The 14,224-nt window shown below is 43.8% G+C and overlaps 1 protein-coding gene across 1 annotated transcript in view; it reads right to left on the bottom strand.

The window, feature by feature from the left end:
* Positions 1-14,224, bottom strand: part of AMBRA1 (autophagy and beclin 1 regulator 1) — a 135,668-nt gene that overhangs the window by 47,884 nt on the left and 73,560 nt on the right. The window contains 1 exon segment of the mRNA XM_037393884.1: positions 4,143-4,253. Coding sequence (XP_037249781.1) covers positions 4,143-4,253 — 111 coding nt within the window.

Raw genomic sequence — 14,224 nt, 5'->3', positions numbered from 1 at the left:
CAGCAAGGTTTCATTTTAAGGAAGATTAAAATTGAAGAGATTCCCAAGGCGTGGGGAGGATGAAGATACACATGCATTTGACAGGGCCACAGGCTATTTGATTTCTTTGCACCCCAGGCCTGATCTATGAAAATGAAGCCAATACAGAAGATTTCAGGGACAAAAAATTGCTATTTTTGGAAAGCCATTTACAACAAGGCTGCCCTTTCATCTCTTGTTTTCTTCTGTTGTTAATGCAGCCACTGAGCTGACAGAACAGATCAAAAGAAACATCAGAGAACAAATTAATCAAGCTGTTGTGCCAACTTGGAGTGCTTACACCTACAGCATAATTACGCTTGAAACTGGGGAAGGCCTGGAATGCCAGCAGCAACAGCACTGTTTGCCAAAGGAAAACAGTGCTGGCTGCACCATCCGCTCCTAGCCATCCTTAAGGATGACACTTTCTTAAAAGCTACTCCTATTTATGTTATTTAGTGCACTTTCCTCCCCACCCCACCCCCCTTTTCTTCTTTTAAGTCCTTTTGCATCCCACTGTGGATCAGTAAGTATTGATTAAACCACCTTCCTCAAGTCCCAACCAGGGTTAGAACCGGACAAATTCCTGATGTGTGACTAATATGGAAGAACTAGACCAGTACAGCCAAAATGGCTAGAAAATGAAATAATGAGCAGTGAGCAGCATGACAGAAACTGTATTCAAAGGATATAAACAAGAGATAAAACCTCCAAATATTTTACCTCTGGAAAGGCTATCTCCTACACTGTTCGCTGATTCAATACTTACCCATTAGCTGCAGGAAATTTTAAGGATATGCAACACTTACTAGAAGAATATTAAATAAATGCCAGAGATAGCATTGTCTCTGCTGCCAAATAAATTCTCCACCCCAATGCTGATATGACTGACAATTACAGTTTAAGAATGGGCCATTTTCATTTAAGTTATTAAAAGCAAAACTGGCAAAAGGAGAGGAGAAATCTGAAGCCATCTTCTTCCATTTTGCAATTAATTGAGAAAGACAGGGAAGAGACCGAAATCCCCCAGTTCCCTGCAAAGCCATTTCCCCAGGATTGCCGGAGTGCTCTTTTGTGCTCTTGCTGGACTGAGCATTAGTGAGGTCGCTGCCAGGGAGCTGAGCCCTGAGCCCAGGGCTCCGAAGGGTGCTGGGATCCAGCTGCTGAGATCACAGGACTGCGCTAATCATGCTGCTGTCATTTGCTCAGATGTGTCCGCTTCAGTGGAAAACATCCTACTTCCGAACCCTTTTCTTTGTTTAACTGTAACAGGAAGAAGAGCTGCTCAGACACGGAGGTTGGCTGCGGAGTCATTTCTTTGATGGAGTGTGGAGCTGGCAGGCAGTCCCGAACTTCGGCTGCATCATTCCATGTGCCTGAACTCCCAAACCACTGGTGGCTCAAGTCAATCCCAGGCAGTGCAACAGCCCCCTCTGTAAACAGACTCTCTCACATGACCACCTCTAATTTATAGGAAATGATGGAAAGAAAAGGAGCTATTGAGATCACATGCCTTACTGGGAAAACATTTTATTTCTGAGATCATGAAGAGTCAGAAAAAAACTCCTCCAACCCACCACTCCGCTGTCACCCATTTAGCTTCACAATATCTCTACAAATTGTGCACCCTGGAAAACTTGCAGCTTGCCTTTGTTCTGTGCCCAGACAAGCTTGGCAAATACCTGTTTTAAGATGAGCACAGCTGCTACATCTTCATACATCCTTCCTAGACCTTGGCAGAGGGAGATACAGCTAACCATCTAGAAATGCCAGAGTTGGGCTCAGCGTGTAACAAGGAAGAAGTGGAGTAAAACTGAATGTTTCCAAATGGTAATAAACCCAGATGGACAAGCCATCTTGATTTACGTACAAAGTGGGGAGTCAGAAGAGTTGGGGATGGGCTTGTACTAGGAACCCTGCCTGCGAGAAGGGCGCAACGACAACAGAAACCGTAGCCCAATTTCCAGCTAATTGGAAGCTATTTAAGCCATTTCAGAATGGAAATGTCCTGGTAGGGGAGAAGGAGAAGATTGAAATATTGATGTCTTGAGGAGCAGATGGTTCTTATTTTCTATGGGATTCCATAAATTATAAACAAACATCTTATGCCTTTTTTTTTTTTTTTTTTAATTTTTCTCCTCCCTCAGCAGCCAGATGAAGCAAAAAATAAATAAAACCACTATTAGCAGCTGTGGCACTCTTCAAATAATTTACAAGCTTGCAGAGAAGTTCCAAAGAATTTAAGCCAGCAGCAAGATGCTTCCCGCTCTGACTTCATCTTTATTCTGTTCCAGAGTCTGGCTGGATCAACAGAAAATATTGCTACCACATGGCAAAGCTTTGCCTTCAGCACTGATCCTCAGTCTACAACTTTACACTAGTACTACAAAGTTTGGCACTTAACACACATCAAAGTACTGGGCACACGAGTTTAACACAGTATTCTGCTTTAAAGACGAGACTGTGTGCTCTTTCCCAAGAGACAGAATGGTTCTCAAGGACAAAATATAACACATCTTCCCCCTTTACAATGTCCAGGGCTACTGCAGGGCTTTTACTTCCCACCAGGCTATAAACATCACACCACAGTATTCTGCACAATGTGAAGGAAGGAGATGAAACAGAAACAGCAGATACTTCATCTGTAGGAATGACACAGTACGAAAACTTTTTGTAATGGGATGGACTACTGGTGACTTTGCCCTAGCTCCTCCTGTTTCCCAGAGACTGGGAGGTAAACGGCCCCATACAGCCTGCCTAGAGAAGCTGGGGATGTCCCATCATTTCAAGTGTTCAGGGTCAGAGTGGACAGAGCTTTAGGCAACCTCATCTACTGAAAGATGCCCCTGCCCATGGCAGGGGAGCAGACTACATGATCTTTAAAGCTCCCACCCAACTCAAACCATTCTGTGATTGCACGATTTCAGCTCCCCACATCTCTGCTGCTATGGTGTCATGACATGTGCTCCTTTGGTGGGTTCTTTAAGCAACAGGACAGTATCCCCCAGAGACCTCTATTGTCAGATATGTAATTTCTAGGATTGCAGAACAGACAGGGCTAGGACTAAGAGAAGGTTTTTCTTAATTCATTTTAATAGCTACCTGTGAAAGCAGAAGTCTTTCTGAAAACAGAATCCCTGTTCTCCCTAAAAAAGTCGGTCCCTTAAAGCTGAACGCAATCCGGTTTTGCTGAGAAGTCAAGCAACGAATTTCACATATGCACTGAAAGGGCCCAAGCTAAAAATCACCGTACAGAGACGTACTCATGGATACCTACCTCCTATCTTCATCCTAGGCTGCCACACACATTTCTGCAACTGTGCAGCAAGCTGTATCAGGATACCATTCTGGGTTAAAAACAGCCTTTCTATACAAGTTAGTTTACCCCCCAAAAAAAGTCATTCCTTGATCAGCTGACCACAAGCACCAAATATGCTTGTGCCTGCGTAAGGAAGTCTCTTCCAACATGACAGCTAGCTTATGCCATAGAACACATATAAAACTATGGGCTACTTTTCACAAAGGAAAGAACAAGCAAATAAATAAAATCAGCAATATTGCTCATATTCTTGACCCAGAATCAGCTTTCACCCGAGATATGGGGCAAATCACTGCTTTTGCAAATGGCTAGAAGCTGTATCTACTTCCCCTGGCTTGCAACACTGTGGTAAGCAGACCCATGACTCCCAAAATGTTTTGCAGCACTTTAACCCACAATGATGTGAATAACTTGGAGAATTCAGACCCAATTAATTAGCAGGCTCTTATGTAAAGGTATGAAGACAATATCCCTCTAGAAACATGTTGGTAGAAGAATGAGGAGACAGAACAACTCTGTACCTAAAGAAGATTGTATATTCCCATGAGAACGCTCACAAAAAAGCCCTCCATTTATGCACGGATTTGCTGATAGCAAGAATACACAAGCTAGACAGACCAAGAACAGCTCTGCATGCTTTTAGTAAACCTTCTCAAAAGGCTAAACATTTTACAGTTCCCACTGCAACATGACAAGTAACCCAAGGCCTGCAACATACAGCTACCTTTGGGAGATTCTAGAGCTTATGGTATAGCTCTGGTTGGTATAGACTTAAAAGAAAGCACTGGTGTTCCTTCCAGCTTACCATTGCTGATTTCAGGCAGATCAAACTTGGTGAAGTCCCACCACTGGAGGCGGTAGGTGGTGTTGGCAATGTTGCTGGCCACAGCTGACTGTCCATCTCCAATCACAGCACCTACAGAAGAGGGGGAAATAATTAGCAGTTTAACCTTCAGAAGATTATCCAGAAAAGAGCTGGGGAGACAAAATCATAGAAAACCTTTCAAAATCTAACACACAAAACTCTAGAATCTTAAAAAACCCCACTTATTTTCAGAAATGGCAACACCTGCTAAATAAGTCACAGAGCATAGGAAATTAATAGGAAAGCACCTCCCTGCAACACATTTCTGAAAGAAAAGAAAGCTGATGAGAGGGTAAGATTTGCCCAGTTTCACAAGGCAAAAATCCTAATAAATTCATTTAGTGCAAATGCATTCTACTTATTGGTACCAGTGAAGCTGTATTTTCACAGAATCACAATTTTCTACTACAGCTATGAAGGCAGACCAGAATACATACCAAGGAAAAGCGTTGCCCTGGCAAATCACATGCATTTGTGGACATAATCCCTCTTACTACTGCAAACGTCACTCAGAAGATACACACTGCCTACAACATTTGCCACACAGTAAGGACAGTCACAAAACATTAGCAAGGAGGACCTACAACCTGGCCCTTTGCTGCTCTGGGTGGCTCCAGGCAAATGACGTGACCCTTGCTAACCACCCCAGGATCTGGGCAACAGCCCAAAGCAGACGCCTAGGCAGAACACTTCAGGAACTAGCACAGAAACCATAATTTTCCAGGCAGAAAGGAACTGCCACTGGTAACTCAAGTTGGCATACATCTGAGAAACCTCAGAGGCTTTAAACGCAATCCTTAGGGAGATGAGTGGAGGGAAGAAACAGTTCTCCCATAATAGCACTAGAGTCAAAAATCTCACACTATTTGCAGTCTCTAAGGTCTTCATATACATGCAGCCCTTGTAGTACACATATATGCCGGCACCCAGAGAAACTCAAGGTAATAGAAATTGATGAGGGAGAGCAAAACAAGATCATCCCCGAGCACAAACGAGGGAAAGCACAGCCTCCAGAGCCTTCGCAGTCTGGATTTCAGCATCTCCACGCTGTCTCTAGCGGGAAGCGCACAGCGAAGTCAGTGGCTTCACTCTCCCAGAAGGGCTCTTCTGCCTGGGCACAACAGTGGAAGAGACGCCACTCCGACAGCTCCGATTCCAGCACGCAGCAGGCCCGTGCCTGCACGGAGAGCTAAAAGCTTGTTAAATGCCAGTAAATGAAAATGGTGCAGAAGAAGATAAGGAGACTAGATTTTTACTTTTCATATGGAATCCCAGGCTTGTAAAATAAATGGCCTGAAAACACACACTATAACAGGGTTTATGTTTTCTCTGCAAAGTAAAGAGCTAGGCAGGCAGGGCAAAGTGAGGGAGCAAACTCTAGACCAGTGCTGATAAACAAACAGAACGATGCCAGGAAAGCTGCTGCTAGTATTCTTTCCACTGATAAGCTGTCTTGAGCCCTGACTTTTGGTTCTGGAGAAAGCTCAAAAATATGCCAAGAGCAAGGCTTCCGAGCAGACAGCTTTATTCTGTACACTCAGCTGTGCCAGGCCTCCAGCAATCACCAAACCTTCCCTGCGCGTCTGCTCAGTCTGTCTATCTGCCTCTGTTAGATGCACACGTATCACTTGGAGAGCAGAATTAAGAATATTTCCATTGCTCTTACATATGCCCAAGGCCTTGTTCTCCATATTCCCCCAAATCAAAGGGCTCCTCTGAACAAAAGATACGCGCTGGAGAAAGCGGATTCAATGCATTAATGAAATTACATGTTGTAACCAGAAGTGGAAGAAGGACAATTAGATTTCATGTTGCTTCTTCTTTAGAAGTCTCCTCGTTGCAAGCCCGAGTTTGGTACCCAAGGGGTGGCTCTCCTGCTGCCTTGCCTCCAGCCACCAGGTGGAGAACAGAAAACTAGTTTCTGTACAAATTTCAAGCAGTGGGACTTGCTGCAGGGAAAGAGCAACTACCATCACCAGCTAGGCAGCTGCTGCCTTATAGGACTGAGTCAGAGAAGGAAAACACTCTGCAAAGACAGGCAAGAGAAGTACTACTCAGGGCACATAATTCCAGAACATTGATCTTATTACAGATGAACATTACAAAGTCATCATTTGTTTTGCAAGGAGAATAACCTTTGTAGGCACAGCAAGTAATATATAAACGGCAGAATATCATACCCCAGGAGAGTAATCATGTGCTCCCTCCAAATCACAGAAGCCTAGCAACATCACTAGCTGCTCCACAAACGGCAAGTTCATCTGGCTCATACAACTGTTGCACCTACTGCTACAAGTACCTTAAAAAAGCTGTTGGCAAATGGGCTTGTTTTTCTGTAAAGATTCTGGTTTTTTCATCCCTTTCCCCCGAACCTTGAGGTTAGTTATGGTGTTCATTCAAACCTCGCACCTCTTTCACCTCCAAAGGCAGTCACATCCTACACCGAAAGGCTAACAATGGGAAAAAGCAGCACCTCCCCACCTGCAGGACAGCCCTGCACCAGTTTCAGAGCCAGCAAAAGCTATCAACTCACTAATGCTAGCGCTTCAGGTAACAGATACCTTTCAAAAAAATTGGGACACAGGGAACAAAGCTCACAGAGTGAAAGGTGCATGTTCAGAAGGATTTGATCCATTTCTCAAAGGCTCCAAACCAGTATGCCTAACACTAATGGTAAATCCATGAGCCACATGTTTTTATTAAGTAATTACCTCTACTTATACTAATTATGTAATTGAGAAGTGTAATTATTAAGTTATATCTAGCTACATATAACAAAGTGGCATAACATTTGTATCACAAGTCCTGCCAGAAGCCTCCCACATGCACTGTCCCAAAGTAAAGAGGATTAAAAGCACGTACACATTTCAGACATTCAATTTAGGGAGAAAAATACCTCCCAGCACACAACTCTGCTATCCTAACCTTTGTTGTCCTCTTTTTCCGTTGCTTTGTCGGGAAGATCGGAGAGCACAGGTGGAAAACTGAAGCAAGTTAAAAACCTTGCTACAGAGCTTTTGCTCACTGTGTGGTGTGAAAACTCATTCTCAGCTGGCTTTGCCCAGACAGGGTGAGAGCAGAAGCAAGTGCTGTTGCCTCTTAAGCTCTAGCGTAACCTGGAGGCAAACAACACGCTTCAGCTTCTTAAACGTGGGCAGCAGCCGATCAGCTCTTAGAAGCAGCAGTTCTCACTAAGCACTTGACAGTCTGTCCTGATTCCTGGGTCTTCCAGTGTTTGATGGGATCACAAGTGACTGCGGCAGGTACCCGAGGGTCTCAGGCTTGTCAGCCCCACAAACAGAACGCCCTTTTACTGCAAAGATGATGTAGATTTCAAAATGCTGAAATCCAAAGCCAAGGCCAATTGAAATGCAGTGAATGTAGGTTTGATTGGCAGCTTTCCTGCGTCTGTCTATCACTGCGTAATAAACACTGGGTGATGGCAGAAATGAAGACAAATGCTTTCAGCAGCCCCCTTTTCTCCCCCCACCGCCCCAATCTCCATCCACCCCCTCTCAGCATATGACAGGAGAGTTTAAAGAGGTGGGGGGTTGGGGGGGGGGAGTCTTAACAAAGACTTAAAAAAAAATAGAAATCATCAATTCTTTTCTTCTAGGCCACCTACATGTGACAGATATTTATCCGTCAGTCTCAATCCCCTCTGAGGGTCCAACTCATCTTGGCATGTGCAGAAATGAACCTCTGTCAGTCAGCTACTGCTCATTTATGAATCAAGGCATGCAAGCCAATGTCCGAGTTTAGACCGAAAGGGGAAAAAAGCAGCACAAAACCACTCTCCTGGGCACTCCTGCATTCCCTCGGCGAAGAGCAGGATAATTCCAGACGACTGCTATCGAGGAAGAGCTAATACTCCAGAGCTACACAGGCTCTGGGGTACACCTTTCAAGAACATGGAACATCTACGTATCATGGGAATTTCTTTCCAATGTATCCAACAGAAACCAGAGCTCAACTTTTTTTTCTAGTCTAGATCCTTTATTTAAGTTTTTAGTGTCTGGCAGGTCCCCTCATAGTAAAGAGAAAAATTTATTAAGACACTTACAGATAAGCTTGAAGAAGTGGAGAAGTCCCTGAGCTAATTTGTGACTCAAATTGAGAAGTGATTAGGCCCTGGTATAAAATTCCCCCTAGATTAGGACTTGCGCCTTTAGGCATGAGTACCTTAGAAAAGTAATTACCTCTTTATGAGCCTGTTTGTAACTGTGGCTAATGATATTGAGGTTATCCTACACATGCAGAAAGGATCTTTCACAGCTGACGAGTTTTACATTTACTAGTTCCTGACTTACTATAATCCAGGCTCCAGGAAGCCTGAAACACAGGACAAAAGTCTATTTGACAAACCGAGGATAAAGTTCTTTGCTGCAAGAACATACCAGAGTCTCTCAACCAGTTCTGAAGAAATCTGAATTCCGCTGGAATGCAATGACTGATCTCTGAAGCCTAGGAGAGATGCAACAGGTTCCTCCACATCTCCGACCCTGAAGTATTTTATAGGACAGCCTGGTATTTGGGACTGCCTTTGATCACAGTAAATATATTAAATCCTAAATATGAATTTGACAAGGCCCAGCAAATCTCTGTTCCAGGCTACCACGAAGACGCTGCCTCTGAAGCGGCCGAGCTACCTATGTAAAACTGGGCTAATGCTGAAGGAACAGTATACATAGCAACCTGGTACTTTCAAGGATTTATTTTGCTTGGTTTTCAACGTACCAGCAAGCTGTAAATAGGAAGTAGGCAAAACAACTTTCATGAATGGATGCACAAAATGTTGCTAAGGGTAGTTTGGCGTATGCTAAGCACTGAAGGGATCTTAAGAGTCGATGTCAACTCAGAAAGCCTCAAAGAGGTCTGTGCTCTCTGAAAGCTGAACCCTTCAAAAGGCTATTATTTTTCCTTTACCCTGGATGTACAAAATAAGAAAAAAAATGCAAATTCCCATTCGTGCTCATTCCTATTGCAAAATTTCTTTTGAAAGGGGGCAATGCTTAGCTGCACAGTCCTATCGGCTATGGGAATTTGAGCAGGCCTCAGCTGCAGGTCGTGCAGATGACCATCCTAATAGGAGCTCAGTCAAGTGCCCAAGGGCTTCACTCACATTGTAAGCAATGCAAGCATCATATAGGAAAGGGAATTTGCCAGCCACAAGTGTCAGACTTAAAAGGAAATCAGTTTATTTCCAAGAAACACAAATAAATGAACAGATGCCCAAAGCCTCCATCTCCAGTACAGTCATGATGGCTCCTTGACATCTTACCTTCCTGACGTTAGACATCTTCCTTTGTCTGATCATACCATAATTAATGCAGAAATGCATCTGGAAAGCATTTGTCTTTGATGGTAGGGTCCAGTTTTCCCTCAGGGAAACTAGAAGAGGTTAAGGTCCTTTTCAAAGGCATTCCTCTCTTATCCGAATTGTTTGCACTTCGCCAAGCAAGCTGATAATTTTTCTCCTTAAGAAAGAGATTCCCGCTTCTCTGTTGTTGTTCACCCCATAGAGATGCTCCTGCTTACGTCATCCTGCTACACATGGAAGTTAGAACATCGGGTATGAAACAGCATGGTGAGTTTCCAGAACCAGCAAGAGTTGAGCCAGCAATATTCGCATAGAACCTCTCAGATGAGGAAAACCCTGTACCCTTCCCAGTGTCAAATAAGGTACCTTATCACAGCCTTTGCATATATACACTGGAGCAAGCAAACATCACTGTTTAGGAAGTCCTCATCCTACTCGGCGTGACCGATAAGCAACAACAAGCAGTTTCATTTCCTTGCTGTAGCTACCTCAACTGTCTAGTGACAGAACGTGGTCTAAGCCTTCAACTTGCCAAGAACTTTCTGCAACCATCCAGTACCATACATGCACTGTCTAACAGGAAAAAAAAATCAAACCAAATAAATTGGAAGGAATTCCTTCTTTCTACCTCCTAAATCACTACCAATCACCACCTGAAGTACAGCATTGCCACAATAAAAGCCTGACAGGATTTAAAACAATTTTTGCACACTACTTAGTAAGATTCATAATCTCTCATGCCATAAAAAAAAAACAACCAACCAAAAGCAAACAAAAAAACCACCACCAAAACCAACATGGTAAAGAGAAACATCATCTGAACCACGGGCATACCAGAGCATCTTACTCGTGCCTCACCTTCAGGATGAGTGGAGAGCAACATACTGCTCAACAACTGCTGGAAGGAGAAGGGATCAATCACAGAAGTGAGAGCCCAACTTTGGCAACTGAACACAAAGTAATAGTTTTATCTTGCTCCTAAATATGTAATTATTTAGCTTATGCTTCAGAGGATACTTCGTTTGCATAGCTTAAAAGTACAGGTCACCAGAGAACTGGAGCCTCAAATCCTGCTTGCAAAAGAAGCAGAGCCGCAAGCCTTTGTGGTGCTCTTAGATTTGTACAACTCAAATGAAGCCGGTAAGTGTGATTTTCTTCTTTGTAAGAAAACCCGTATGAACCAGGACTGTTTAGGCTCAGCTGTTTTGTTTCTTCATTTGTCATTTATGATGCTTTTAGCTGCAGTGGGTGATAAGCTCGTGGGAGGTCTCTACTATATTAATTGCTTTACACTATGTAACAGCACGCATACATACACACATACTTTAAACAGCAAACCCCCATTTGTTTGGGGACCACCGTGAGACTCCTGTAATTCTGATAGCGGGTACACTACTAGAATGGTGTGTAAAGAGATTGAGGTGCTCCACAAAGCACATGGGTGGAAATAGATGTTACCAAGCTAGACAGTCAAGAGAGATCTTCCTGCAAATGGAGATGCTGTATCATTAAAAGAGCTTGACAGGAAAAGGTTATGGAAACAGAAAGAAACAGCTGTTACCGTTGGCTGAAACAACTCACAAGTTGTTTGAGAAGTGGGTGGGCATACAAGCTTTCTCTTCTCTCATTTCGGCCCCTTGCTGGTAAGGGCAGTCAAGGCTGCAGTCTTCTGATCAGCTAACTGCTCGAGCTGTTAAAGGAAGTTTCTGCAGACATTGATGCTTGTTTTGAGACCATTTCTTTATTTCCATGTGACAGCAGCATGTGTTAAAAGCATGCCTCATACTACCATATGATTCAAGCAGCAGAACATGTTTCCTACAGTATAGCCTTTTAGGGAAAAATATTCAAGCACTAAAAATACATTCCAATCTGCAATCTGCAATCTGCATTTTATTTAACTAATGTTTGTTTCAACATTTTCGGCATATTTTCAGCCTTTTAGATGAGCTTCTCTGTATGCAGAAAGAAGTCCTAACAAAAAACAGTGAGCAAAGGTTTGGAGAAATAGGTTTATGCTTTCTTCCTAATTTCTGTTATTCCATACACCGTAAAATCCTCTAAAGCTTGCAGAATCAGCTATCAGAGCCACCAGCTACTGCCTTGGCATGGGAGTCAGAAACCTATTTATTGGAAAATACTGGGGAAATAAACATAACTTTACCTTGCCAGTGGAAGGAGAAAAAATAATCTGGGTTACGGTCATTTCTCCATCTGGAGGATGGTAACAATCTACTAAAGAAATCAGTGAGAGAATACATTGGAAATCAGCTCCCAAACAACTGACACTGCAAGAGAAAAGTATTTTTCAGAATTAAACTGGGGGGGCGGGGAGCGAATGAGGCCAGGACACAGTGCTAGATGAAAAAGCAGAAGAGCACTGAACTTTGCAGTTTCTGAGGAAACAAGTATTCTCTTCCTTCACCCGTGTTTGAACCCACATGTTCACAGCCCTCCTCCCTTCTAAGCTTCCAGAAACAGTAGGTGACTCTCCATATCAAAACGCCACATCTCTCCTACCACAGCTTAAGTTTCACAAATCCCTGTGAAGGTGAACTAGGAAGGTCTCAACAGCTAATCTGTGCTGTGTCGCTCGGGCTCCTCCCTGTGCCAGCCCTGCCCCTCGCAATGCCTCCCCTCTCCATCACCAAGTCCCTTGCATCATTACCAAGCCCTTCATTAAATGCTGTTGGAAGTCTGCTTTTTAACCTTCATGTCTGTGTTTATCCTCTGCACAAAAACAGAGCAAAATCTGTGCCTGGCAGGCATTTCCTTTTGTAAAACTCCTTCTTCTTTCCCTTTCTGACTTTTCAGAGCATGAAATGTGCCTGCTAATCCTAATTGCCTCTGATGGAGAGCCTTGCAGGGACCAGACAAAGGGGGCAGCCTTCCACCGGGCAGCTGTGAGCAGGCACCGGACTCAGCTCTCCAGTCTCCAGAGTTCCCATCTCACTTGGCCGCATTTCTGAAGAACGCATGGACAAACTCCCCCAAGTAGCTCTACCGGGAACAGGGACTTGCCTTCCCAGACCTCCCCCCTCCCGCTTAAATGACCCTCCCAGCACAAGAGCCCATCTGAGCTCGTGCGACGTGACTCGGAGTGGGTAGAGTCCTTAAATATTGCTGCGTTATGTCAAAGCAAAAAAGCTAAAGGCCTGACTCAAGGGTCATTTGCCTGCCTGCATCCCGGCGCCAGCTCTCTTACCAAAGAAAAACTTTGCAAGGTCCCACTGCTGCGTCCATAGCCGGCCCTTCCATTAGCAGTGCCTCCGCCAGGAACTGAGAAACCAAATTGTTATGCTATTGAGTCACTTTTGCCTCCAACAGTCACTAAAGAAGTTAACTTTCTGGTCTAGCAGAGAGTGTCTGGACTCAGAGGAATGTTTCCACAGCAGCAACAAAACCTGCCTTCACAGGATGGCCGTCACTGCCTACCAGAACGTCCTTACACCTGGGCGGATGCTTGGGGTCCTCCACAGCCATCACACCACCCACACTGCCTACTAGGTCTGCTGCAGTCCCCTCGCCTAATGCAGACACTGAGGTAATATCAGACTAATCCAGCCTTGCCAAAACTGCTGCATGTGGTTTCAGATAATTCAGAGCTACCGCAATTTCTTGAGATTTTCTTGTAAGGATTGTTTGCCAAGACATTTGCCAACTGTAGCCCATATCTCCACACAGGTTACACTTTATCATCAACTCCATCGCTCATAAATTAGCACGGCCACAGTTTCAGTTCACAGCGAGTAATTCCTCTCCTGAGCACAGGCTCAGATAGTGTTGTAACAGCACTCCTATCCAACCAATATAGCTACGCCAACAGATAGATACAGAATAGATGCAAAAATAATGAGTGAAACTGTTTTTACACAGAAGAGCCTTTTTCATTGTGAGTGTGCATTTTAACTACATGAAATCCTCCTAAACCAAACAAATCAGCAAGCCAAATGCCTGCTACCGCCTCTGCAGCTCTTACTGCAAGAATGTGTGCTTAGCACAACTTTAAATGTGCGTGTCTTATGCCAAAACACTCATCTGCAGTGGAAAAAAACCTCAGCAGTATCTTCGTAGAGCACATACATGCCTTATCAACCACCACATTGCAATAATACAAACTTTCACTAATCCAAGAAGCAGTATGTTCCATAGAAGGGTTTGAATTCCTGAGATTTAACTGTGTATCAGTACGACACCAAGCTTCCACACTGGAGCCACTTTTCATTGTGGAAATAGCAGTACGCAGTATTAATAAAAGCTCCAAGCACAGAAACACGTTCAAAGCCTTGTACTTGGCAGTGAATTGAAGACTTGCAAATATTCTTACTATCCTTAAACACATTTCAGGACTGCTATATTACAGCACAACCCCTGGGCATCGAAACTTGAAATGAAAATGCTGCGTCAGCTTAGGGACATGGACCGAGATGCCACCACAATACAGAGCACTAAGCTAAACACACTCAGTGGCTGATTATATTTCGGTAGTTATAATACCCTGCGAGCTGAACAGATCTGTTGAGGAAATACTTGTCTGTTCTGAATCTGTACTCGTCTAGGGAGATTAAGATGAAGTCAGACACTCAGAGGGAAATGCACCTCCATTAATAAGAATGCAGGTCCTGACAACTTAAATAAACTCCATATAATAAACTAACAAAGCCAAAGAAGGGAAGGCAGGACAAGAACTGGGACATAGGCA

Source organism: Falco rusticolus, chromosome 7 (assembly GCF_015220075.1).
Source record: "Falco rusticolus isolate bFalRus1 chromosome 7, bFalRus1.pri, whole genome shotgun sequence".
Lineage (NCBI taxonomy): Eukaryota > Metazoa > Chordata > Aves > Falconiformes > Falconidae > Falco > Falco rusticolus.
Note: the sequence above shows the minus strand (reverse complement) of the source record. Positions and strands in the feature narration are given on the sequence as shown.